The sequence below is a fragment of the Phaseolus vulgaris genome, chromosome 7, assembly GCF_000499845.2.
Source record: "Phaseolus vulgaris cultivar G19833 chromosome 7, P. vulgaris v2.0, whole genome shotgun sequence".
Classification (NCBI taxonomy): domain Eukaryota; kingdom Viridiplantae; phylum Streptophyta; class Magnoliopsida; order Fabales; family Fabaceae; genus Phaseolus; species Phaseolus vulgaris.
Window position 1 is genome coordinate 34,331,093 of NC_023753.2, and position 25,489 is coordinate 34,356,581.

At 29.4% G+C, this 25,489-nt stretch overlaps 3 protein-coding genes across 4 annotated transcripts; 2 read left to right on the forward strand and 1 right to left on the reverse strand.

Moving 5' to 3' along the window:
• On the reverse strand, positions 1 to 1,217 carry LOC137830260 (protein S40-4-like). Its single transcript, XM_068637461.1, has one exon. The coding sequence runs from the start codon at positions 1,008 to 1,010 to the stop codon at positions 468 to 470; it is 543 nt and encodes a 180-aa protein (XP_068493562.1). The 5' UTR covers positions 1,011 to 1,217; the 3' UTR covers positions 1 to 467.
• A 10,481-nt stretch (positions 1,218 to 11,698) lies between these two features.
• Positions 11,699 to 12,484, forward strand: LOC137830261 (large ribosomal subunit protein uL11-like). Its single transcript, XM_068637462.1, has one exon. The coding sequence runs from the start codon at positions 11,792 to 11,794 to the stop codon at positions 12,290 to 12,292; it is 501 nt and encodes a 166-aa protein (XP_068493563.1). The 5' UTR covers positions 11,699 to 11,791; the 3' UTR covers positions 12,293 to 12,484.
• A 7,995-nt stretch (positions 12,485 to 20,479) lies between these two features.
• Positions 20,480 to 23,192, forward strand: LOC137830265 (V-type proton ATPase subunit G1-like). Of its 2 annotated transcripts, none has more exons than XM_068637467.1 (4): positions 20,480 to 20,749; positions 21,757 to 21,845; positions 22,665 to 22,765; positions 22,860 to 23,192. In XM_068637467.1, exons 2-4 carry the CDS (start codon positions 21,758 to 21,760, stop codon positions 23,001 to 23,003), a joined length of 333 nt encoding a protein of 110 aa, XP_068493568.1. In that variant the 5' UTR covers positions 20,480 to 20,749; position 21,757; the 3' UTR covers positions 23,004 to 23,192. The 2 variants fall into 2 exon arrangements, with proteins under 2 accessions (XP_068493568.1, XP_068493569.1); XM_068637468.1 differs by having other exon boundaries at positions 20,593 to 20,749; positions 21,735 to 21,845.
• Positions 23,193 to 25,489: the final 2,297 nt, after the last annotated feature.

Sequence of the window (25,489 nt, forward strand, 5' to 3'; positions counted from 1 at the left end):
TAAATCCACGAAACCCAAAAACACTATTCATAAATATAGCAAACATCATAAGTGGTGGCCCTTCTTCAAAAACAGTAGACACCTAAAATCAGGATCATCATCATCATCTCCTCCTCAGTACAACAATACGAATCAACATTAAGAAGAAGAAAAAAACCAAATAAAATAAGTCCCTTCCTCTATGATCATGAGATCATTCTTCCACAGCAACAATCTAGCATATGGATCTTCTCAATGATATAGCTAGTAGCTACTACTACCTTTAACTAGCTGTCACTAAATAAGTTATGGTCATCCCAACCAAAATTTTCCAAAAAGAAAAATTACTGCAAATATGGAATCCGATCCATATCTTATCTCTCTCTCTGACAGTGAATATATATATATATATATATATATATGCACTATGATTAGATGAAAGATGAAAGAAAACCTAACTCTAATACCCATTAGAACACTAAATATGATTAATCTTCGAAGCCCACTTTCTTCCAAATGGCATTTCTGACACTGCGCAAGTCCCTGCCTTTGAGAGTCCTTCCAATCCCTTCATGCACCGACAGAGAAGCTCCTCTTGTCCTAGCGAGATATTCATGAGGGGGTACCCTAGTCCTAAGCCCTTGCCCTTGGTTTCGTTCATCACCATCAAAGTTTTCTTCTTCTTCTTCTTCATCGTCACTCTCCCACCTGGGGTGGTCCTTGTAGTCCTCCTTCAAGATCTTGGACCAATCGGGTATGTTAACGGGCAATGACGACGCTGAGGGCACTCTGTCTCTCCCTCCTCCGTCAACCTTGTTGCTATTATTCCTCGAAGCTCTCTTCGGAACAGATCGCGAACCCGAAGAGGGTAACCCCTTTTTGCTGTGATCCGCGGCGGAAGAGTGGTGGTTCCACAACTCGGCCTCGTCGAACTCGAACATGCCCTCTTGGGTTTGGCCCAAATGGGTGTCGGAGGTTGTCGGAAAGATGTAACGACTGGTCTTTGAAAGAAAACTCTTCCTTGACGCCATTGATCAGAAGAAGCTTGTTGGTTTCTCTCTCTCTCTCTCTTGTTTTTTTGTTGTGTTGTTAGGTTGTAGGTGCCTTTGTTTTCAATTCCCAAGAGTTGAAATAACATTTATTTATATTGGTTTGGGAGTAGTGGATAAAGCTAACCCCTCTGTCTCTATTCGGTGTAATTGGCCTCACTTCTTTTAACGTGAATCACCCTTTCGATCTGCTTTATCTTGATTCAGGAATAATGAACCAACACGTTTTATTTTAATAACAACTCTAACAAAGGTTTTCTTTTCTTTAACCACGTAAACCATTTCCAACCAACAATTTCACTAATAATTACTCCATCCGTTTTCTGAACCCATCTTCAAAAGTTTAACGAACAAATATTTACTCTTTCATCAAATATACCTCCACTTATTTATTTATTTAATTAATTTAGTATTAACTAATTTTGTAAGATATGGATAAAGTTTAAGTTGTGATTAAATGAAGACATTAATGATGATGGAGGGTGTGTGTGAGAAAAAACGTGGGACAGGGACAAGTGTTTATTATTAGAGAGAAAATACATGTAGGATAAGAGTATGTGGTGGGTAAAAAAATGGATTTGGCACAGACAAATGAGGAAATAGCACGTTGGCAGCGTAAGTTAGCCACGGTGTCTTCATTGTTGAACTCAACCGGTTCACGTCTTTGAGTGAGTGAGTGCTGGAAAAGAAATAGATAAGGGCCAAAGTTATCCAGCTCCAGAAAACGCACACGTGGACCAACCGAATATTTCGTTTGTTAAAAAACGCGTGCACAAAGTAAGACAAAACTTCTACGTTTAATAATAATTTATTATCTATACTATCATTAATTCTTCTGTCACATCACTTTCTCAAGGATTGGATATACTACAATTCTCAAATTTTATGTTTAAATATCTTCTCTGTACCGTATATTTATTTTGTTGTAAATGCAATTTATATATTTAAAAAAAATGTCTTCGTTAAACCTCTGTTAATGAAAATAAAAACTACATGTAATCTACTTTTATAAATGAGAAACTGAAAATTTATTTTTAAACACTGAAACTATTAAAAACTTTATTAAAGAATATTATCTTTAATGTTTAACTATTAATGATAGTCGTTTAAATTTATTATCAGACAAAAGTTAAAGAGATAATAGTTTTAAATTAAAATTTATGAAATAAATTATTTTAATCAAAACGTATCATCTCTTTTTTATATGAATCATTCAAATTTGAATTTGAATTTATTCAATAATATAATAATATTAAACTTTATTTTTATGAAAACATCTATAATTTTGAAACGTATATATTTTGCTAGTATAAATAAAAAAAAAGGAAAAGGAATTTTTATGAGATAAAGAACACTTATTAATTTTTAAATTTTTCAAAAAAATCTTAAATGACAAGAGATATTGACGAAGAATATTTTTCTTTTCAGGTAAACGAAATTGAATGATGAATTTGAGGAGTGAAAAGAAAACAAACAAAAAGTTGAGATTATTTAGACTAAGTGAAAAGTAAACAAATGAAAATTTGCTAATCATTTAATAGATAAAATAAATTTAAATTTAACTATAAAATACTTAAATTACTCTTGTTATTATAAATTAATTTTAACTAAATAGTAAATTATAATTTTATTATTATTTAGTAATTATAATTTATTATTTTTATTATTACTATTTTTTAACTTTATTTATTTTTATTATCTGTTTGGATTGTGAGAAAGTGTAGAGAAATGAATAAAAACATTATAAGTAATTTGATTAATGTAAGGAAAAAAAATATAAAAAAATTAATATAAAAAAATTATAAATATTAATTAGAATTAAAATAAAATTTAAATTAAAAATATATATTATATATTAATTAAATATTAATTAAAATACATTTAAAATAATAAATAAAATATTTTTACAAAATATCAAAATTTTAGCTATTTTTTATTTTAATTATTCTTGTTTATTATAATATAAATATATATTAATAATTAATAACTAAATTATAAATATTATATATAATTAATATATATTAATTTGTTTAACGGTATAACAATAACGTAAGTTTTGAGAATAATTGATTATACATTATTTTGTTTACAAATCTGTTTAAATTTGTGAGAAACATTTAAGAAAAATATCTTATTTTTTACTTTTTTAATAATTTACTTCACGTTTTTCTATTTTTTATTACATTTTCTGTGTGTGCACCTAAATCCAAACAAGCTATTAGTTTCTTTCCATGTAAAGAAACACAGCAAAATGTGTCTTAAATAGTTGCTCCCAATGAAATACTGTGAGCTAATTTATATTCTATATTATTATGTAGTTTTATTTATAATTAGTTATTTTAATTAACATTGTTATCATAACTACTTTCTTTTCATTACTATTATTATTTATTATTATTATTATTATTTATTATTACTATTATTTGGAATTGAGATGTTACTTTTATTTGTACACGTTACGACTATTTATTAAGAAAAATCAATTCTACTAGAATAATTATGCGTGGCACAGTTCTCGTTCGACAAATATAATAATTCAATTTTGAAGTTGAGAAAATAAAATTAAGTTGAAACACATCGGTTAATTCACATGTTACATGTTTGTACTAAAAATTTTACGTATGTTGTTTTTCATTGACAGAATATAATGTCTCTTTAACTTTCTATGTTTTATCGAAAGAATCAAGATCCATTCATGCATGTTTTCACATGTTACATGTTCATAATCAAATCCGTGGTGACAAATGTCATTCACATGTAATTCACCCAAAATTTGTTAAATGTGTTTATTCCAGGTTCTCTTACTAGCGATTGGGACTCTTTGAATTATTTTCATTTTAAAATTTATTTTTAGACAACGACGGATCCAAAAACATTCTCATTCACACAAAAAAAAAATATCATAGAATTTTACAAAACTTATATATATTATGAAAAAAAAAGTTTTATGATAGATTGAAGGTCAGGAAACTCAATGTGTAAAGCACGCACCTTTCTAGAATTATAGGAGATGTACAAAAAGTTTACAAAAGAGTAAAAAAAAAAAAACTAACTTATTTTGATACTAAATATACACACAATAAAACCTTTTATTCCTAATATTCTTTCTTAAGTTGATGAATATTGAATATTCTTTCTTAATATGAAGAATGATAATGATGTTTAGGTTGAAAATAACATGTTAAAAATGTTAAGAATTAATACATTTTATAAAATTATCGGCGGTCACTAGTACAAAATACGAATTCAACAATTTCATATAAATACAGTTCGTAAAGAACAGTCGTTGTAAAAGAGACAGTGATATTTTTGTAGTTTTTTACAAAATTTCTTTATTTTTAACAACGGTTTTTTTCTAAATCGTCATTATATGTATGTTTTTGTGTAAACGGTAAGGGTTTCTTGTTGAATCGTCGTTATATATATGTACCTGAGATTTTTTTTTTGGCATAGACTTTTCACTCTCACTTTTTCCACTCACTTCAGGTGTGTTTGCTTCCAAGTGGGAGGAGGGAGGGGGAGGAGAGAGTGGGTTTGTGTTTGTTTCCATGGTTTTGAGAGTGGGGAGAGGGTGGATGGTTTTTTTCTTTCTTCACAAAATGAAGAGATTTGTGGGGATTTAGTAGGATTATTGCATTTTACCAAAATACCCTATGCATGCATTTTATTTTAACATATAAAATTAAATACTACATAAATTTATTTATTATTTATAATTTCAAAATTATTTAATTATACTATTAATAACAAAATATAATTATAAATAATAAAATAAAATTATAATATCAAAATATATATAGTTATATAAATTAACAAATGAATATTATTTTCATAAATTTTAATGTATTAATAAATTTATTTTAATTTAACACCAAAATATTTTATATTATATTTTTTAATTTTTTATTAAAAATATAAATAATTATGGATATTATATATTAAAAATATTTAATTAATTCAAACCTACAAAAAAAAAATCATAATTAATTATTTAAATATTTTTTTAATAAGAAGGATAATTTTGTAAACTTACAATAAACCATCCTCACAAATCCACTCTATCATCCCTCAATCCAAACAACCTCACATATCCTCGCACATCCTCTTCAATCCTCACAAATCCACTCCCTCCCCTCCTCACAAATCCCCTCCTCAATCCAAACAAAGCCTTCATGTTCTTCCTCTCACTCCCTTCACATTCCTCACTCTCATTTATTCCCTCACTTTCTTCACCTACACCTTCATTGCACGTCCCGCCTCTGGATCACACACACCCCTACACATCGTACCCTCGCCCTCAAACCTCATGTCCCTGCACCGTGCCAGTACTGCTCTGTCAATCACTCTCAAACCCGTCGCCCCTACACCATGCGACCAACCCTAAGGTTACGTCTTCCTCCCTCCTCATTCCCTCGCTTAAATCGTGCACTCTGCATGAAAGGACGTTGCTGCCGCCGCGCTACTGATCCTCTATAGTGCTGATTCTGCTCCGTCGTGTCACTGCTCACCGCGCCACTTTTTCCACCAAGTTAGTGTTTGAATATTCTTTATTTTTTGTATTCTTTATCTTAATATTCTTTTAATAAATTTATGAATGCAACGTATGTGTTGATTCTGAGTCTAAGGGTGTCCGATCCTCGACAATTTGAATTTTATTTTATGATGAATTAGATTATATTTGTATACATCAAACATGTTGTATGTATCTATGTGTTGATTAGTTAGTAGTTTGGGGTTTGTGGGAACTTCATTTAGTGAATATTTGATGGAAGAGTCCTGACATGGAAGAGAACAGTGATAGATTTGGAGTTGGCAAAAATTACATAAAGAAACTTTAAACGGTCATAACTTTTGATAGAGAAGACTGATGGAGATGCGTAAAAAATGTAAGTTGTTCGAAATGAGGTTTAGGGTTTGGATGTTATTTAGGTTTTTTTTTAGGTATTTTGAGGTTTTAGTTCTCATATCATATTTACACTTGTCAGAAAATTATGAAATTTTCTATAATGTTTCCTAGTATAAATTAAAGTTTTATCAAACCATTATGATTATATTACATTCAAAAATTTATTACTCATACATTACATTACATAATGTTATGTGTGTGTTCTAACATGAAATCTTATTATTTCAGTGCTTATTCTGGATACAACATGTTGAGTGGGAGGAGAAGTGCAAGTGCAATGCAAAAAAACTCACTTGGATGCACCTTAAGGTAACCAGGTATAACACTTTAGCATCACAAAAAACTTTTTCATAAATTTATAAATTTTTTTGTAAACTTTTATATTTAAATTACGATGTATTACAGGCATTATTGCTCTCGAAATTTGATAGTTTATACATGATTACAATAAATATATATATATATATATATAATAAAAATATTTCAAAAAAAATACTTATAACGACGATTTTAGTTGGGAACAGTCTTAAAAAGTATTTATAATGACGGTTCCTCACTAGAACTGTCTTTAAAAATTATATTTTTTCAAAAAGTTATTGTTTGTTTGGAATAACGACAATTTTTAATACGTGTTATTAATGTGATTTTATAACAACAATTCTAAAATCATCATTATAAACAATTTATTTATAATGATACCTATAATAACGACGACTAAAAATTGTTTTTATATAACTTTTTTAACCGTTATTTGTAAAAAAAAAAAATTGTATTAGTGGAGCTTTGTAAAAAACAAAAATTAAGTACACTAATTTTTTGAGAACTGATATAGATGAAATAATCGATTTTAATTTGTTTGGTTAGTTAATGAAAGTTAGGATTTTTTTATTTTATTTGTAAGATATATTTAATGTAAAAAAAAAGCGGTAAAAATGTTCCACTTAGATAATATCATCAATATATATACTAAAAGAGTATAATAGTTATAGAAGATCATTGAATTTTGACAAATAAAAAGTGATAAGATTGAATCTTCTAAACTACTCCAATCATCTTGAAGGTAAGGTTCTATAAAATAAAATAATCAAAGGGACAAAATATATAAAGAGAAGACACAAATAATTAAGAGTAAATAAAATTTTAGATATTGAAATGAGATGCACAAAGAAATCTGGACACATGCAAGTTATTAAGATGAATAGTTCCAAAATAAAATAATATTACTGTCATTTGGTAAACGAATAAATACAGACTTAATAGAATGAGAAACAGTTTGATCACCTTGTTTGTAGTTTTGTAATGATAGATTGTTTAATCGAAAGAGTCATATATCTTGTAAGCCATAATATCAACATTTTATTTGATTGATGCCAAGCTTCTTGAAGAGGATAATTGAATTTGGACATGCAAGGGTTCCAAAAACGAAATGGTTTTTATTACTGGTTTCTAATGCTACGAGCATGTAGTGTTTGCATGTTTGAAAGTTGTTTTATGAAAGTAAGGAAGTCACCAAGACAAGGGCAAAATTTTAATTGAGATGAAGAAAAAATTAATAGCAGTGTTTACAAGATGATCAAAGGGAGAAAGATTAGAAGAATACATGATTAATCAAGGAAGTTATGAAGAAAGTGAGTTTTCAATTAAAAAAAGAAGAAGGTGTTGTGCGAATGCGATAGATCGTTCTAACTAGTGATATCGTACTAGAGATTGAAAGAGAAAAAACTAATATGAAAAAAAACGCCTTTTCATTAATTGATATATTTAAAAAATAAATACATAACAAAACCTTTTGTTCCTAATAAATTTTCAATACCATATTATGTTTGACTCTGAACACAATTATAATGTAAAGACAAACTATAAATTTTAATAAGAATAAATATTTTTCCATATATTAATAAATTAAATTAAATTAAATCGAAGGATAAATCTTACGAAACAGTTGTTCACAATGGATGATGTAGCCTTTTTTTATTCCAAATTTTTATATAATTTTTTATTATATATATGTGTAAATTTATATATACTTATGTAAATTTATATAAAACATATCATTTTATTTATTTTAAATATTTTACATATATTTATTTTTAAATACTATTCTTTTGCTAGAGTCTTAACTACATTTTCATTTTGTTCTATTATATATATATATATATATATGTGTTTTTTTTTTATTTAAGTCTTCATAGTTCAAACACATGGTATACAATAAATTTATGAGACTGAAAGTAGTTTGGATTATTTTTATCAGCAATAAAAAAATAAAAAAATATGAACCACTTTAAGGGTGATCAAATTCTTATATATTTTGGACATTTAACCCACAATAGTCTAAACAAAAAACAAAAGCCCCCCACAAACAACATAAAGAATCACTTACCCAACCTAAATCAAATTATTTGTTTTTAATTGAAAACATGCAAACCAAATGATCAAAAGACCAATATGAAAAATGAAAAACAAGCTGAAGGAACTTTGGAAGTAACCCAAAAACAGACCTTTAGTTGAGCCATGGAAAAATTTTCAAAATGATCAATCATTTCTCCCTTAAAAATATGCTTATTCCAATGTCATCAAATCTCACTTACCAAAGCATATATTTCCCAAAACTAAATTAACGGCTGTAAGAGCACCAAACAAGTTAAAGTGCAAGAAAGTAGCCTAAATTGATATTGTTCGTCATGTATATCGTAGCTATATCGTTAGAAATTGGTAGAGTGTTGATCATTGTCTCCTAAAAGTTTTTATGTTTTTTGGATGTGCACATTTTGGTATTTGCTGAAAAGTGTATCACGAAAAAGAATTATCTATTATATGGAGAGACCATCCATTCAATTGAGACATATTCATGTATTTTATATTATCATTTATAAGAAACATACACAAAATAAGGACAAATATTATATAAATATATTAATAATAAAATTAACTATCATATTTATATAAAGTTTTTAATTACATTTTTCTTGTAAATAAATATAAAATTATTTTGTAGCGACTAATTGGATAAATGAGATCATAAAATTATTTATTATAATATTATTTTATTTATCCAATTCTCATTTAAATCCCAAGCTAATAACTACACAGCAAACTAACTATATATATTTATGTAAACTTAATATATATATATATATATATATATATATATATATATTCTAACATATATTTATAAAATATTATATTACGTAACTTATTTATTCATATATAATTTAAAATTATACTTATAGTATAATGTAAGTTATAAAATGTATAATAATATAAGAAGATGAAGTTATTGACATCTCATAAATAAAATAACATGAAATACAGTATTTTATAATTTATAGATGGTAAATTTTCCCTTCCTTTATTTGACAATTACTAGCTGATAAATGTTTTTCTGACAATTACTAAAAATACACTTATGCCTTCTTTGCTTTCACTGAAGTATTTGGAGTGTGGTTTGACGAGCATGGGGAGTGGGTATTCACTACAATTTTTTTAATTCAGAGGTTCTTTAGAAGAGGTTATAAAGACCTCTACTAAGACACACATGTAATGGGAGTTTTCTAAACCTATGATAAGTCTCCACAGATTTACCAAAGTAATAGATTTTCGTACCTTCCCCAACCATAGAAATAGAAAACAATGTTCAACTCTCTCATGTTTTTTACACACTAAGCTTTCCTCGGTCCTAGAAATTTTGCTTTATTTTTTTATATTTGGTTTTCATTTTCTCTTTCTCATGTCCAGAGAGTTACAGTACATTTTGTACATTCGTACTTTGGATCTCTGCTCAAGGATCGAATATCAATTCTTGAAACACTCTCTATGATTTGTCTCAGGTATACTCTTTTTTCATTGTAACAATCTTTAATTTTATATTAGATAATGTATTCTTCGTGTATGAGCTTTGTAAGTTATGTACTGTTAAATTTGTGTAATCCTTAGATACGTGAGTATTAGAGAGAGAATAAAAATTTGTGATGGATTCTAATGCCGTTATTTGTAATGAACTTCATTCAAATGAAATACACAACTTTTCTTCATTTTTTCATGTATACATAACTTTTCTTCATTTATTTTTTCCATATAATTAATGTCAATAGATTTTTTCTATTGCAATCTTATATCTGTTAGGATACAAGAATCTTAGCTCATTCCTTCTTTTATTTATTTTTTAAAAAAATTAATTTTGTTTATTATTATTATTTTACAATTAAAATTTATTATTTTTTATTCAAAAAAATATCTGTAAATAATATAATTTTAATATAACGTGTCTCAAAAATATTGGATTGTAACATATAATGTGTATCCTAGTAAAGTAATTAGTAATTATTTCTCATATAAAATATATGATTTTTGAAAACAGCGTTTTACAAAAGAACTAGGAGATGATTTCTCATTCCCCTCATCTTGTTATGAAGTTTTAGTTCAAGACTTCTTTTATTTATACCGCAAATTCATTTAATATTTATTTTATCTTTATTGTTCCTTAAACTCTTTACACGTATTTTTGTTTTCATTTTATTTTTCTTTTCTATAAAAAAATATAATTTGTTAGCTCCTCATACTAAATACCATAAATTCCATTTAAATAGACGTTAAGAGTGTATATTTATCACTGTTAACACCGTTTATATGTTATTTATTTTTTTTATATATATAATTTAGTTATATTTCAAGAATCTATTTTTTAAATGTATTTCCTACTAATTTTATTTTTCTTGTTAAAAAAATTAAAATTAAAATGACAACATTTATTGAAGAACAAAAGGAGATTTGATGACCAAATGACTTGAAACCAAAAAGAACTATATAGATTCAACAAGAATTAAAAGTGATTTCAAAAACAATAAAGAAGTCAAAAAATTAAGGAAATTTAAACGAAATAAAAAAAAATGATGAAAAAAATAAAGAGAATTTCTATAGGGAAAGATAACAAGAGTTATTAAAAAAATATGTTATTATATGTAGCTGTGAAGAAAAAAATAAGTAGAGTGTGTATTTAACACAAAGAGAAGTACACACAGTAAAAATGAATTGTAGCTGCGTACTACCGCTGCTACCAGCCACCAAAACAGAGTCCAAATATAACGGATTACATTAAACCAAAATTAGGCTTTTTCTTCTTCCACCCTATATTGTCTTTTCCACCCTTTATTGTATTTGAAACTTCAAGCTCCAAAAAATTATAAAACACGTTTCAAAATATGAATTCGAAATAGCCCGAATACCTTTCCAAATATTAGTAAAAAGTTTTATAAAACAAATTATTGAATTATGTAAAATAAACACCATATGAATAATTTGAAATGAAACATTTAAGAAAAAAATGCATTTCGAAATTATATTTTCACCGTTCAGAATTACAAAATATATCACTTCACCTTTTTTTAAAATGCATCGTGATTTTAATGAGGCAAAATTGGAATTTTAGAAAATATAGAGGTGAAAAAGAAATTGCTTTTCTTGTTTCATCAAGAAAGTAGTTTTTGTAATTATAAGAGAAAAATATTTTTTGCAATGTTGTCATTTTCAATATTATTTTTCTGGGACACTTTTTTTATCATTTTCCAAAATTAATTTTTGAAATATTAATAAAATGAAAATATTTCACTAGAGAGTGTTCTGAAATCAGTTCCTAAAACAATAACTTCTTATGATTTTAAATAAAGAAAAGTGTAGATAGTAAAAGAGTGACTGGAAATAGCTGAAGTGTAAGAAAACCCATTGAGATCAAGAAAGCCCATAAACCCAAGAAATGAAACAAAACCCTAGTTAGGAACTTTATATTCCCAACAGCATCACAAACCTTCGTCCGCAAAACCCTAATCAACACCACTCCAGTCAAGAAACCAGCGGTCCAATGCCACCGAAGTTTGATCCCTCGCAGGTGGTGGACGTGTTCGTTCGCGTCACCGGGGGTGAGGTGGGCGCGGCGAGTTCTCTCGCGCCAAAGATCGGTCCGTTGGGTCTTTCTCCGAAGAAGATCGGTGAAGACATCGCCAAGGAGACTGCAAAGGACTGGAAGGGCCTCCGCGTGACGGTGAAGCTCACCGTTCAGAACCGCCAGGCGAAGGTGACGGTGGTGCCCTCCGCCGCCGCGCTTGTCATCAAAGCACTCAAAGAGCCCGAGAGAGACAGGAAAAAGACGAAGAACATAAAGCACAACGGAAACATCGCCCTGGACGACGTGATTGAGATAGCGAGGGTGATGAGGCCGCGCTCCATGGCGAAGGATCTCAGCGGAAGCATCAAAGAGATCCTCGGGACTTGTGTGTCTGTTGGGTGCACCGTCGATGGGAAAGACCCCAAGGATCTGCAACAGGAGATTTCCGATGGTGACGTTGAGGTTCCTCTTGAATGATTTTGATGAATTTTCATTGTTTTTTTTTGTTTAGATTGCTTCTGTTGTTGGTGTTATAATTTTGAATTTGGTTTTAATGATAGAGGAAATTGTTCTGCTTCGGAATGGTAGATACTTGTGTTGGTTGGTAAATGATAACACATTGTTAGGATTCAAGGAGGTTTGAATGGAGGTGTATTACTGTTGCCTTTATTTTTGCTTGCATGTTGTATTTTTAAATTGATCTTTGTTCGTTTCATTAAATGTGCAAAGTTCAGTATATTCTTGATATACTAATCTATTTTCATAGAAATCATTTAGTGATTTTGGTCCATGTCATTAGAGATATTTTGTCCTCTCATATTTAATACACTAGGTGACATTGATTCTCAAATTTCTTTACACTTATGCGTGGTTAATGCATTAATGCCTAGAAGTATTCTTTCATTGTCAAATATTTGTTAAGTATTTGATGCTATGTTAATGAGATAAAAATATTATGTATTGTAAATATTACAGAATAAAGGCTTATTTAACTAAAATGGTACAATGTTGTCCTGAATCTCTTATACTATACTCCAATTTTGCCCTGAATCTCTATTACTCCTACAATTTTGTCCTGAATTTATTGTAATTGTTTTTCAATGCACGAGCCCTAACTTCTATGCATTTTGTTTATTGAATTATGCTTCAAAAAGCATGATTTTTATTTTAGTTTTTGTAAAATCTGTGCTTGCTCACATGAGATTTTGTTTTCCTTGAAGTTAACTTCAGTGCAAGATTTCCTATTTTTATTTTTTGAAGTTGTCTTTAATAAGATCACAATGGGTAATAGACAATGTTCAAGATAGTTACAAGTTGGGTTTCCATCTAAGAAAAAACGAATGATGTATTCCCAAAATCTATTTTAAATGTATTAAAATCAAATTAGTTTTTCATGAGACTCCTATGTGGCAACATCATATGCTTTAAAAACTTTTGACATGTATATATTAAATCATAAACACATTAGGTTTTTGTATCGAAGTGGTTTAATTTAGTTTGTTAATTAGCAAAATTGGTAGAAAAAAATTATTTATGAGTTTGTATAAGAAGTATCATGATGACACGACATGATTATGATGATTTTAGTTGTTTTTTTAATAACTTAGTATTAATTTGTTTTATGTTTGGTTATTAAAGTATTTATAAAGATGTTATATTTATTTATGATTTAACGGATATATCTTATAAAGTGATATATTGTGATTCAAAGGTATCAGCTTGTCCGACGAATTTTAGATGCCCAGCAAAAACCTTTCTTGACTTGCAGTTATATCAGTGCGAGTTTTTCATAAGAACAACTTATTCAGGAATTTACTTGCATGCAAAAATTTTCTTTAATTAAATTTCACTTAGTGAGAGTTAAATTATTCAGTTTTCATTTAAACAGCTCATCCAACAAATTTTGAAGAACTAAAATTCTTGGATTGTCATTTAATTAAAATTTTCCACTCTACATAATTCTGAAATTTTGTTAAATATAACCTAAGATCCAATTGGTTAAAACTAAGTTTTTTATACCTAACATCAAGTATTTTGTTATAATGTAACAACAACTTGACCTAATTTGACTCTATTACAGTATTCTAACTTTTTACTACTAAAATATCCAACATACTTCCATTTACTTACTTAGATTATAAATCTTTAAAATCTCAGGAATATCATACATAACTAATCATATTTTACAATCAAAATTTTAAATAAATCATCATTGAAATAATTTGAATATATTTAAACAACACAAGTTTTTTGATAATCTGTATTAAGGTACTATAAAAGATTTAACCAACTTCTTTTTAGACTTTGTTACTAAATTGTTACTAAATTTAAGCTCTCAACTCCTCTATTTTCATAAGAAAGTTAAACCAATACATAAAAGACTCTGAATCAACCATCTAAAAATATCTTTATGCTACGAGAGATTTACCTTTATCTCATAAATGTCACATGTAAACAACACAACCTAGCATACCCCCTATATAAAAAAACTAACTCAAAAAAGAGAGGACAAAGAGAAAGTTATACAAAAACGACTTCTAGTGTGCCCTACTCTCTAGTGGGAGGTGGGTTATGATATAAGAAAATATGATCAAAATCTTCAAAGTTTCACAGAGAAGTGAACAAGGATTTAGGGAGGTGATGATTTTTGTGAAATGAAATTTGGTCAAGGTTTGACATCTACATAGACAACCAATCTGAAAGACAAAAAAGATTACAAGGAATCTTAAGTTCTTAAGATGTGAAGTTTATTTTAAGTCTAAATTAATCTTAGAAATTTGTATTTATAATTATCTTACTGAGATTAAACGGTAAACTTGTGTGACTAAATTTATGAATGGTTGAATAGAGTAATATGATAAATTCAACATAAACTTTTGTTATTGTTATGATAGACTAAATGATTCTGATACCTTATTACTTTTTATATATTTCATCTAAAAAAATGAACAATAGTATATTTATAGAGCATGTATAAAAATAAAAATAACACATGTAGTTATAACTAATAAAACAATTGAAAGATTGAGATTAAATTTATCTAATAACATTTTTTATGAAAACTTTTTTTTTATGTCAAAAGTAACTTCTTTATTAAAGAATATTTGTGTTTGTAAAATCTTAAAAAACTTACCAAAAAATACTCATATAATTAGTTTAAAAGAAGCTAAATAAAGAACACTCTAGTTAAGAGTGATAGTTGAAAAATAGTCTTTTAGTAAGACTTGACTAATTAATCAATAAATAATAAAAATAACATTCAACCTTATACTTTATGTGATTTACAAATTTATTTCCTATTCGAAATATTATGGACAATTAAAAATTAAGAAATCAAAATGACACTAAAAGAAAAACAAGATTATGAATAATTAAAATTAACCAATTAAAACTAAAAAAAATTAAAGACCAAAATATTTTTTTTTTTTCAAAATATTGGAACCAAAATTTCAATTAAGCTTTTATTTTTTATTTTACCTTTTGTCTTAAAAATAAATACATAGAAGGGTGTAAAACCTTTGACACCATGTGAGTACTTTTGGAGATCCTCGAGGAAAAGGAGGGATGGGAGGGCTGTAAAACAACACGCTGCATTGTCATAGGTTCCACAATTTCCTAACCATATAAAATAATTGATCCCAATTTCAATGAAATAATTCACCTTAACTTTAATCCCATAAATATATAAATAAAACAACTCTTTAATATTTAACTAAAAAAGGCACAAACTATAAATATAAAATTACACTGTTTTTCACACTAACAATGTCCACAAGAAGACCGAACAAAATAATTTCATAATTGAGAAAATTAAAAATAATTTTTTGCTCAGAAATAAAATAAAGCGTTTAATTTTATTTAATTGGTAATACGTCAGAAAAATTTAATTAGTTAGGTTTATCGCTAAATTAAACCAGGAATCGTCTAGAATTTGCAATTGTTGACCTTTATTTACGTTCCCATAAAGCATCGCATAAATGACACGTGTTAAAGAGCAACATGGGTACTATAATTTCTAATTTCTATTTAATGCTATAATTATTTATCATATCTTTTATCAATATGAATGAATTAAATTAAAAAATTATTTTAAAAAATATTTCAACTTTTATTAAAAAAATAAAAATACCTCTAAAACTATGTATCTAACAGATTTACTTATAAAAAAAAAGTAGGCAATTTCCAAGGAATAGTATAAAATACATGTATAAAATACTAAGATATAGTAATAATAAATAATAATAGTGATATTTAAATTTGCTATGTATCCTTACTATTGAAAAACAAACAAAAAAATTATTTATTGTTAAACTTTAAATTTTGTTGTAGAAGAGAAAAAGGAGTTGCTGACCTATTTTTTGCTTTCCCTCTAAAGTAGGCAATTGAATAGACTTTTAGGACGGAAGGCCTAGAAATAAGCATCACACAAACACACACGCACGTGCTTTTCTTTTTTTCTTGGAAGCTTCCTACGAATCTGTCAAAAAAATCATTTTTGATTTTATTCTCACATGTGGTGGTCTCAATTCAAAGATATCCTTAAAACTCGTGATTTTACCTGTTTATTTTAGGTTGCAGTAATATTGTTGTATAAAAGCAGAGAAGCCTCTTAATTGTTCTCTCAGACTAAACCAAAAGTTATTCACATCGAGCAAGCATAGATCTCTAACTCTCTTCTTTCTAGCTAGGTTTAGGAGGAGGAGAGAAGTTCTGAGCAAGGAGAAGAATCAAATTCATCAATGGCTAAGGGAATCAGAAACTTGAGCTCGTGGATGGAGGTTGCTCCGGCACCCATAATCCTCCCAACAAAGCCTTCCAATTCGCCTGCTCTGGCGACCATCACAGAAGAAGTTGCTGAGGAACACAGCGACAAACCTTCCATCAATACCCTCCTCAAGCAGTAGCTGATGCAAGATTTTGAAGCTTATATGAAGATGATTCACTTCTGAAAAATAAGAACTAGTTCTTCACAACATCTTTGTAGAGTTAATTCATTTTGTCAAATATGTAGTTCTTTTTCTTTTCTATTTTTCTTTCTCCATCACTTCTGTGCATCCCTGCCTTTCATTTGGCAGGAGTTGATTTAAGAATTAATGCCAACTCTGCATTTTTTTGCCTTTCACAACTCTGTTCTTTATTTTCAGAATATTTTTTATGTGTATAATTAACCCAAGTTTATTAGTTTAATCAATCAATATACCCGAGATAATTAAAAATATTAGTAACATCATTAAATAAAAGCTAATCTTAAAAAAAATCATTAAATTAACTATTATTTTAAAAACTAAAAAAATTATTAATATTTAAAATAGTTTCAATTATTAATAAATAACTTTTAAATTAATATCTAACTACCTATAAAATAAATCATATTCATAAGTGAAATATGAAAAATCTGGATTAATTAAAAACGCAAAAAAATAAAGAAGAGAATACTTTGTTTTAGGAATTAAGTTTTTTTTTTTTTATATTTGAACACCATGACTTTGTGAAATTGGTCTACTTGCAGCATCAATATATTTAACTTCGTGTGTGGAATTTGTACTCCATAAATCTTGGATTCATATGGAAGCACTAATTTGTGGAGGAACTTATTTGCCTTAGTTCCCCACCCCCCTTAATATTTGTTTTACATTTTAAACTTTGCATTCCTAACTTGATTTTTTTGAATTTTTTAAGCAATTATGTTATTGGGGTTGAATATTTATTTACCAGTAAAAAATGTATTAATAATTAATTTTCATAAAAAAAATTAACTAATTGTCTTTAATAAAATATTTCTTCTCAGTCATACTTTTCTAATACAGAAAGTTTAATTTGAAATAAAGTATTAGTCAAATATCGCTCCCAAAACTTTTTGAATCTTTATCTTTATTAGAACTTGACTGATATTAATATAAAGTTATGCTACTGAAAAACCCTCTTTTAGGTTAGGTAAAGTACTTATGATGCTTAATTAGGTTACAAGATTAATGGTGGATCCAGTTTCTAGGAAGCAATGGCAACAGTGCTTATATTAGTTGGTGCATTATATTTGTACTCTTGTTTCAGTTTCCACCACACATTTGCTTATTAACTCCACCTACCTACCACGAGAAGCACGTTTAGCACTGGGAAAAGTTAACTTACATAACGACAACTTCGTATTTCCCAGATTTGTGATCTATATTTGTCGATAGATATTGATGTTGGCAGAACAACTTTTCTAATAACAACTTGTCCTCGTATGGGCGAAACTCGGTCTACTTGGACCGATACCAGGTAAACTTAGTCGAGATTAGAGAAACCTGACCGAGATAAAGAAAATTATCACGGACGGTCTGATCGATCGATACATAAATTTATTAAAGTTGAAACCAAGGTCAATGAAGTTAATATGTCATTAATACATTTAGGTAATACATTTATAAGTGTGATTCATTCCACTAATCAGACCCAATGAGGTAAGTTCATTAAAATAATATAAATAACACACATTTCTAGGAACAAGGTACGCCATTTATTACTATGCACCTACCTAAATGTCGATCACCCGCTTTACTTACTAGAGCATCGTAGTGCCTTCTGCAGGTACCTATTCGGTCACTTGAGACCGAGAGCCAAAGAGGAGAAGCACATAGGCGAGAAGAATCCCATCAGAACCCTAGCAACCTGTCCGACTGAAGGAGAGAAACAAAAACTTCAATAGTTCTCTAGGTCCCATCTTCCTAGCAGGAACACAACTCAATTGTTTTTTTTAAATAAATCAAATTAAGATATATTTAGATGAAAAAACAATAAAAGTTACTATAATTCTGAAGTTATATGTTTTGGGGTTGTGAAGATTTAGCTTGAATACTGATTTGATTATTTTAAAAATATCCATGGTTGTGACCTTTCCTGTGTCTTAAGCAATGGTGGCTGTGAAACAAAACCATATTTTCCCCGTGCATTATTTCCTCGCCCTAGAGATTGGTAGTGGGTCATACTCATACAATAATGTTGTCACTTTATAACCCTTATTAAAGAGAAAGCTCAGTGGTATTCCCTCTCAGAGCACACACACAACTGAATCATATTGAACCCATTTTTTTCCCAAGTTCATCAAAGAACTGAACATTGGTAGATTTGAAAGTGTTGGTGTGATGGCAAAGGAAATGAAGTTGTTGGCATACTATACAGAGTTTGCACCCGCTCCACTGATTCCTGTGAGAAAGGTTTCACATGCCCCTGTGTTGGAAACCATTCTGGAAGAGGCTGAAGAATGCAACCAAGACTTGCTTCTGTTCTGAACGTATATTTGTTGTTCAATTCAGTTTGCTGTGTAGAGTCTTGCAGTTTCACAATCGATTGAAAGTTTTTGTTCTCGATTTGTGGTAATAAAGTTTTTGCACGTTGATTTGCGTAGCTACGTTTGCATCACTATTAACATTGTAGATTCATTTTTGTTAGATCATATCTGTCAAAAACAACTATCGTTAATTGGAAGTGAAGAGTACAGAAGCACTCAGGCTAAAAAGGCCCAAAAGGAATAATCAAAGAGGAAAAAAGTAGAGGGAAATTGATTCCTGCACCCCATATTTTTTAGACAAAAAGATTATTTTGTCCTTAAACAAATATATTATAGATACTACAATCCAAAAATATATTTGGTTCGTAATTTCTAAACTCTATATTATGGAATTCAAAAAATATTTATAGATTTAGAAATTTCTTTGAAATTCTACAATTTAAAATATCTTTTTTCTTTTATTTTTTTTTAGATTATATAATAAAAATATATTTCTAAATTTAGAAATACCTTATGAGTTCTGTAATCCGAAATGTATTTTTTTTTAAAGAAACCTATTATAGATTATAGAATTCAGAAGTTATTTCCAATCGGTAAATAATTTATGGATTCTATAATCCAAAATTTGTTTAAATTATCTATTCTGAAATGAAAAACATAAATAAAGGTATAGGGTATTTTTGTTATTTTAAGAAGTATGGGGTGTTACAATAAGAGGTGCACGAATTAACAGCCTTTTGGAATCTTTTTCAGATTTTGTTTTTCATTGTTTTTTAATGTATAATGAGATTTTGATTTTCCAAAACACAAAATTCAATTTCATATTTTTTTTTCAAAATATATATTTTAATTCCAGGATGAAAAAGCATTTTGGAAATTAAAAAAGTTGATTGGGTGTAGAAAGCATTGATAAAAGTAGATCCAGATATGGAATTTCTACAATACAGAAACCTATAGGCCCAAGGATAAAAACTAAAAAACAACTTCACAGTCATTTTGTCTTAGCTTTTACAATAAATCCAAAACCAATTTATTCAATCTTTCTAGATATTATTCATAATAAATAAAATTATTAATTTTAAAAGTTTAAAAATTAATTAATTAATAATATAATTATGAATAATTAATGATTTAATTTTATTCTTATAAGGACGACGGAGGTGTCCTTACACGTGCTATTTGTATTCTCTTTCACTCACTTGTCCAGTTTGACAACGCTAATTCAGATTATTATTTATAATTTCTTTTCATTAATTTAAAAAAAAAGAAATTGGAATACCTCATTTAAATTTAACTTCCTAGAAATCGAATCCTAACAAATTTTCAACATCAGTAATATTATTTCTTTATAAATTTGGTTATATGAAGACTGCATTATCAATTTAAATAGTAATGAGGTATATTTAACATTGACTAACTTTATTTGAAAGTTAAATAAATAAATTATTTATGCGAAAAAATATTATATGTACATATATGAGTGCAGTAAAAGTGAAAAAATAGCAGTGGGAAAAATAGACGTGCAGAGAGTATTGGGTTAAGAAGCAAAACAGTTGGCAATAGCTAGGACAGTTTTTGTTTGGCACCACACACAGAAATTTCTGGCGATCTCTGCGTCTCTCCTATTTCATCTGAATCTATTATCAAACACCTTTCAGTCACAGGTACGCTTCTTCTTCCCTTTCAGATCTACGCGATTCCATTGCTTTCCCTGTCCAATTCCACGCCGTTTCTTCCGCATACCTTCCTTTTCCTCTCTCTTCGTTAGCCTGCAAAAATATAAATTAAATACAACCGCTGAACTGCACCTTAACTAGATTTCGATCTTTGCTTCTTAAATTGTTCTATCAACTGAATTTCGATTCTGTGCTATGCTGGTTAGCTTTTCTAGGGTTTTTATCTAAAACCAAATAACAGTAACGATTTGGAGAAGTAATTAATCTTACTGATTAAACAAGAAAATGAATGGTTGATAAATTGATATTCCCACACATCTATGCCTGTATGTATTTTCACCTTTGCGCTACTTCTTTTACACTTGAGAAAATTTCACTCGAGAGGAGTTAGATCCAAATTTAACTGCGTAAAATTTGTGATTGGATGATCCCTGCTTCCCGTTAATTTCATTTTTAAGTTCACTGCGCCTTTTTCTCGTGTTTGGTTGCGTTTTTTTTGCAAGATCGTGAATCGCGCCCGAATCTTAACCACAACTACAGTTTAAAATTGAATCCTGTGAAACTGCAATTAAAAAACTTGACACATTAAAAACCTAATGTTAATCGTTGCAGACGTTGTTTGAAAGTGTTTTGGTCTTTGCAAATCAAGCTAATTACGATCGATGTATAATTGCATGCTTCCATTCTGTATGATTTTGCTATGATTACTTCGTCTAATGATTTTTCTCATCCTTTGTTTGGAGGGAGAAGAGTATTTGGTTGGTTTTATGATTTCTTTAGTTCAAAATTTCAAGTTTTCATCATAGAGTCAGTTCTGTTTTGTTGCTGTTGAACTCCTTGCACTTTTCCGAATTCCTAGTTAGAATCAAGGCCGATTTTTTTGCCTAATTATTGATATATGTTGCCGGAGTAATTGCTTAGTGTTTGCTTTCTTGTAGGTTAAATTTAACCAATTAACCATTTGTAAATATAGTTTCTGACTGTGTTCGTCACAGAATGGCATCCAACAGGGGTCAAGGTGGAATTCAGCAGTTGTTGGCTGCTGAACAAGAGGCACAACGGATTGTGAATGCTGCAAAAACTGGTATTTTCTATCTTCGTTATCTTTCATATCTTCCCATTTTTTGCCGTGATTACGTTTAATTTTTGGTCTGGTTAAGTGTTTTCCTTAAAAATTATGCTTGACTCAATTATATATGTCCAGAGAGACCTGTTTTACTCTCTATTCATTTTATACAGGTCTTTTCTTTTTTACCTGGAAGGATGGATTCTTGGTTTTATGATGGGAACGAGTTTGTTTGCCTCTTCATACATGTGACAAAACAAAGAGTTTGATTGTATGATGATTTTTACATGGTTAACTAATTAGAAATCACTTCAGATTTTACTTTCAGAATAATTCATGCTTGGTCAGAATAAAGATTTTTATACTAAATAGAAATCACGTTAAATTTTTCTTTTAAAAAATTAGTTTAATTTTCATGCTTGGTCAGGATAAATATTTTTAAATGGTCAATTAATCTGAAATAATCCTAAGTGTAACTTTGAAGTAGTTACAGTGAAAGTAGCAAACTTATATAGCGGTAATATGTAATTGGACGACAACATGAAAATATTTATACCTACATTTCATTGTAATGAAGTTCTAAAGTATTAATAGACTTACCATGCGTAATAATCTTTGATTGGATGATTGTGCAAAACACATTTACATTGTTAAGACATTCTAATTTTATTCTAGAACAAATTCTCTTTGAAAATTATTGCTATGACATGATAGTGCCAAACAGCCAACTTTCAGCCACCCCTCTATTTTTTCGTATTATTGCTAATTATGTGTTCCATCACAAGTGTCTATTTTTTGTAACCTTATCAATGTTTTCCTCTGCACGTCTACTTTTAGAAAAATTGGCTAGGTTGAAACAAGCCAAGGAAGAGGCTGAGAAAGAGATTGCTGAATACCGAGCTCAACTGGAGCGTGAGTTTCAAAAGAAGGTTTCAGATGTAAGTCAGTATGATTATATTTGATGATGTTAGACTAGCCCATTACAGTATTCTAATTTGTGATGTGCTGTCCTACATTACATTAATAATACAGAGTACTGGTGATTCTGGAGCTAATGTCAAGCGGCTTGAGGAAGAAACTGATGCAAAAATTGAGAACCTGAAAATCGAGGCTGCAAAAATTTCGGATGATGTTGTCGCCATGCTTCGCACGTATGTTACAAGTGTGAAAAATTAGGACCCTTTGATTTTACATTGGTGCTGAGGACTCCTAAATTATGATTATTATTATCCTGAGTTTATTTTTTACTCTAGATATTGTGGTGAGGATACGATTCTTGTTTTGGTTATAATGCTTAGTACCTTGCTGCTCTGTGTTCAAAGAAATCACTTGAAATTTGTTAAAATAAACAGTTCAGAATTAAAAGACGTGTATCTTTGTGTTGCCGTTTTAACGAGTGCATGAGGACTAGTTCCTCCCCTGCTTATAAATGTAAAGTCAAATTGTATGGCAACATTCCAATATTCAAATGCACTACATGCAATACAGTGGGACGTCTATCAAAGGTTGGGCTTTTGCAAAAGGTAGGTTAATGGATAAGAGGATGCTTGTTTCTAGTTATGTGGCTTTTGTTGTAAATGACAATCCTACTGCCGAATTTAAGCTACATAGGAGATTTCGTCAACCCGACCCATAAACTGCATTTCTCTTTACAGTGGTAGATGAATGATGAGAGAGACTACTGTCAAAAAGATGTTGTTGGGGTATTTAGTTGGAAAAGACAAGGTTAAAGTTAACCTTCTACAATACGCACATGATGCTATTTTTATGGAAGAGATGTTTTTGAATAATATGATGGTTCATTAAAAGGATTTTAAGATGTTTTGAATTGACATTGTGACCCTGAACTTTTACAAGGGTAGATTCAGATAAGTGGTGTTGCGTGAAGTTGATGACAAATATATGCAAACTTTCTGAACCATAGGATGCTTGAATTTTCCTTTGATTTTTTTTGGAGCAAATTCAAGGAGAAAAAAGTACATGGATACCCTTGTTGAAAAGTTTTCTAAGAAGCTGGCTTTATGAAAACATTGTTGTTTGTCGGAAGTATGGGGACTAAAATGGTTGGGTTGTTGGTTTTGGATACATGAGGAAGGGTGTGAAAGATAACACTTTCAGGCAATTTGAGAACACGGTGTGAGAAATAGGAGATGGTAAAAAAAAAGAATTGGAAGATATGTGATTTGTTGAAGATTGTTTAGCTAAAGGTATGATAGATTGTTGTACATTTGAAATATGGAAGTGTGAGTGATTATTATCGGTTTTAATAAAATAAAAGAATTGAATGTACACTTCTAACATAATATTTTTGGACACTGTCCTTCATAACATATATAATCTATTATATGAAAAGTTAACAATATTAAATAATAAATAGAGTTAGTAGTCGTTTCAATTATAGTATTAGTTAAACAAAATTCATATGTCTCATAATGAGTTCAATTATAGTATTAGTTAATTAGAAAGAGCAGTGATTGGAAATTTGTTGTTGTTGTTGAGAAATTAAAAGAAATAAAAATAAAATGAATTAGAAAGTAGATTGATTCTGGAATTCATTCTTCATTAAATTTTTCATCAATAGTCATATGATTGTCATCCATCCAATTTTTAAAACAAAATTGAATTTAACCAAACAAGTGCCAATAGTAGGTTCCAAGTAGGTAATAGGTAACAAGTAATATGTAACAACAGGTAGAGGTAGTAGGTAACAAGTAGTAAGTAATAAGTAACAACAGGTAGAAGGTAGCAAGTAGCAACTAGTAGCAAGTAGCAGATAGAAGGTAAAAGGTAGCAAGTAGAAGGTAAAAGGTATCAGGTAACAGGTACAAACAAGTAACAAGCAACAACATATAACATGTAGCAGGTAATAAGTAGCAAGTAACAAGTAGTAGATAACAGGTAACAAGTAACAAGTATCAGGTAACATGTATCAGGTAATAGGTAACAACAAGTAACAACATGTAGCAACATGTAGCAGGTAGCAACAGGTAGCAGATAGGAGGTAGCAAGTAGGAGGTAGCAAGTAGGAGGTAGCAAGTAGGAGGTAACAGGTAACACGTAACAGGTAGCGGGTAACAGGTAGCAGGTAACAGGTAAAAGGTAAAAGGTAAAAGGTAAAAGGTAACAGGTAACATGTAACATGTAACAGGTAGCAGGTAGCAGGTAGCATATACCAGGTAGCATATACCAGGTAGCAGGTAACAGGTAGCAGGTAACAGGTAACAGGTAGCATGTAGCAGGTAACAGGTAATAGGTAGCAGGTAGCAAGTAGCAGGTAACAGGTAAAAGGTAAAAGGTAAAAGGTAACATGTAACATGTAACAGGTAGCAGGTAGCAGGTAGCATATACCAGGTAGCAGGTAACAGGTAGCATGTAACAGGTAGCATGTAACAGGTAGCATGTAACATGTAGCATGTAACCGGTAGCAGGTAACCGGTAACAGGTAACCGGTAGCAGGTAACAAGTAACAAGTAACAAGTAACATGTAACATGTAACAGGTAACATGTAACATGTAACAGGTAACATGTAACATGTAACAGGTAACATGTAACATGTAACAGGTAACATGTAACATGTAACATGTAACAGGTAACATGTAACATGTAACAGGTAACAGGTAACATGTAACATGTAACAGGTAACATGTAGCAGGTAGCAGGTA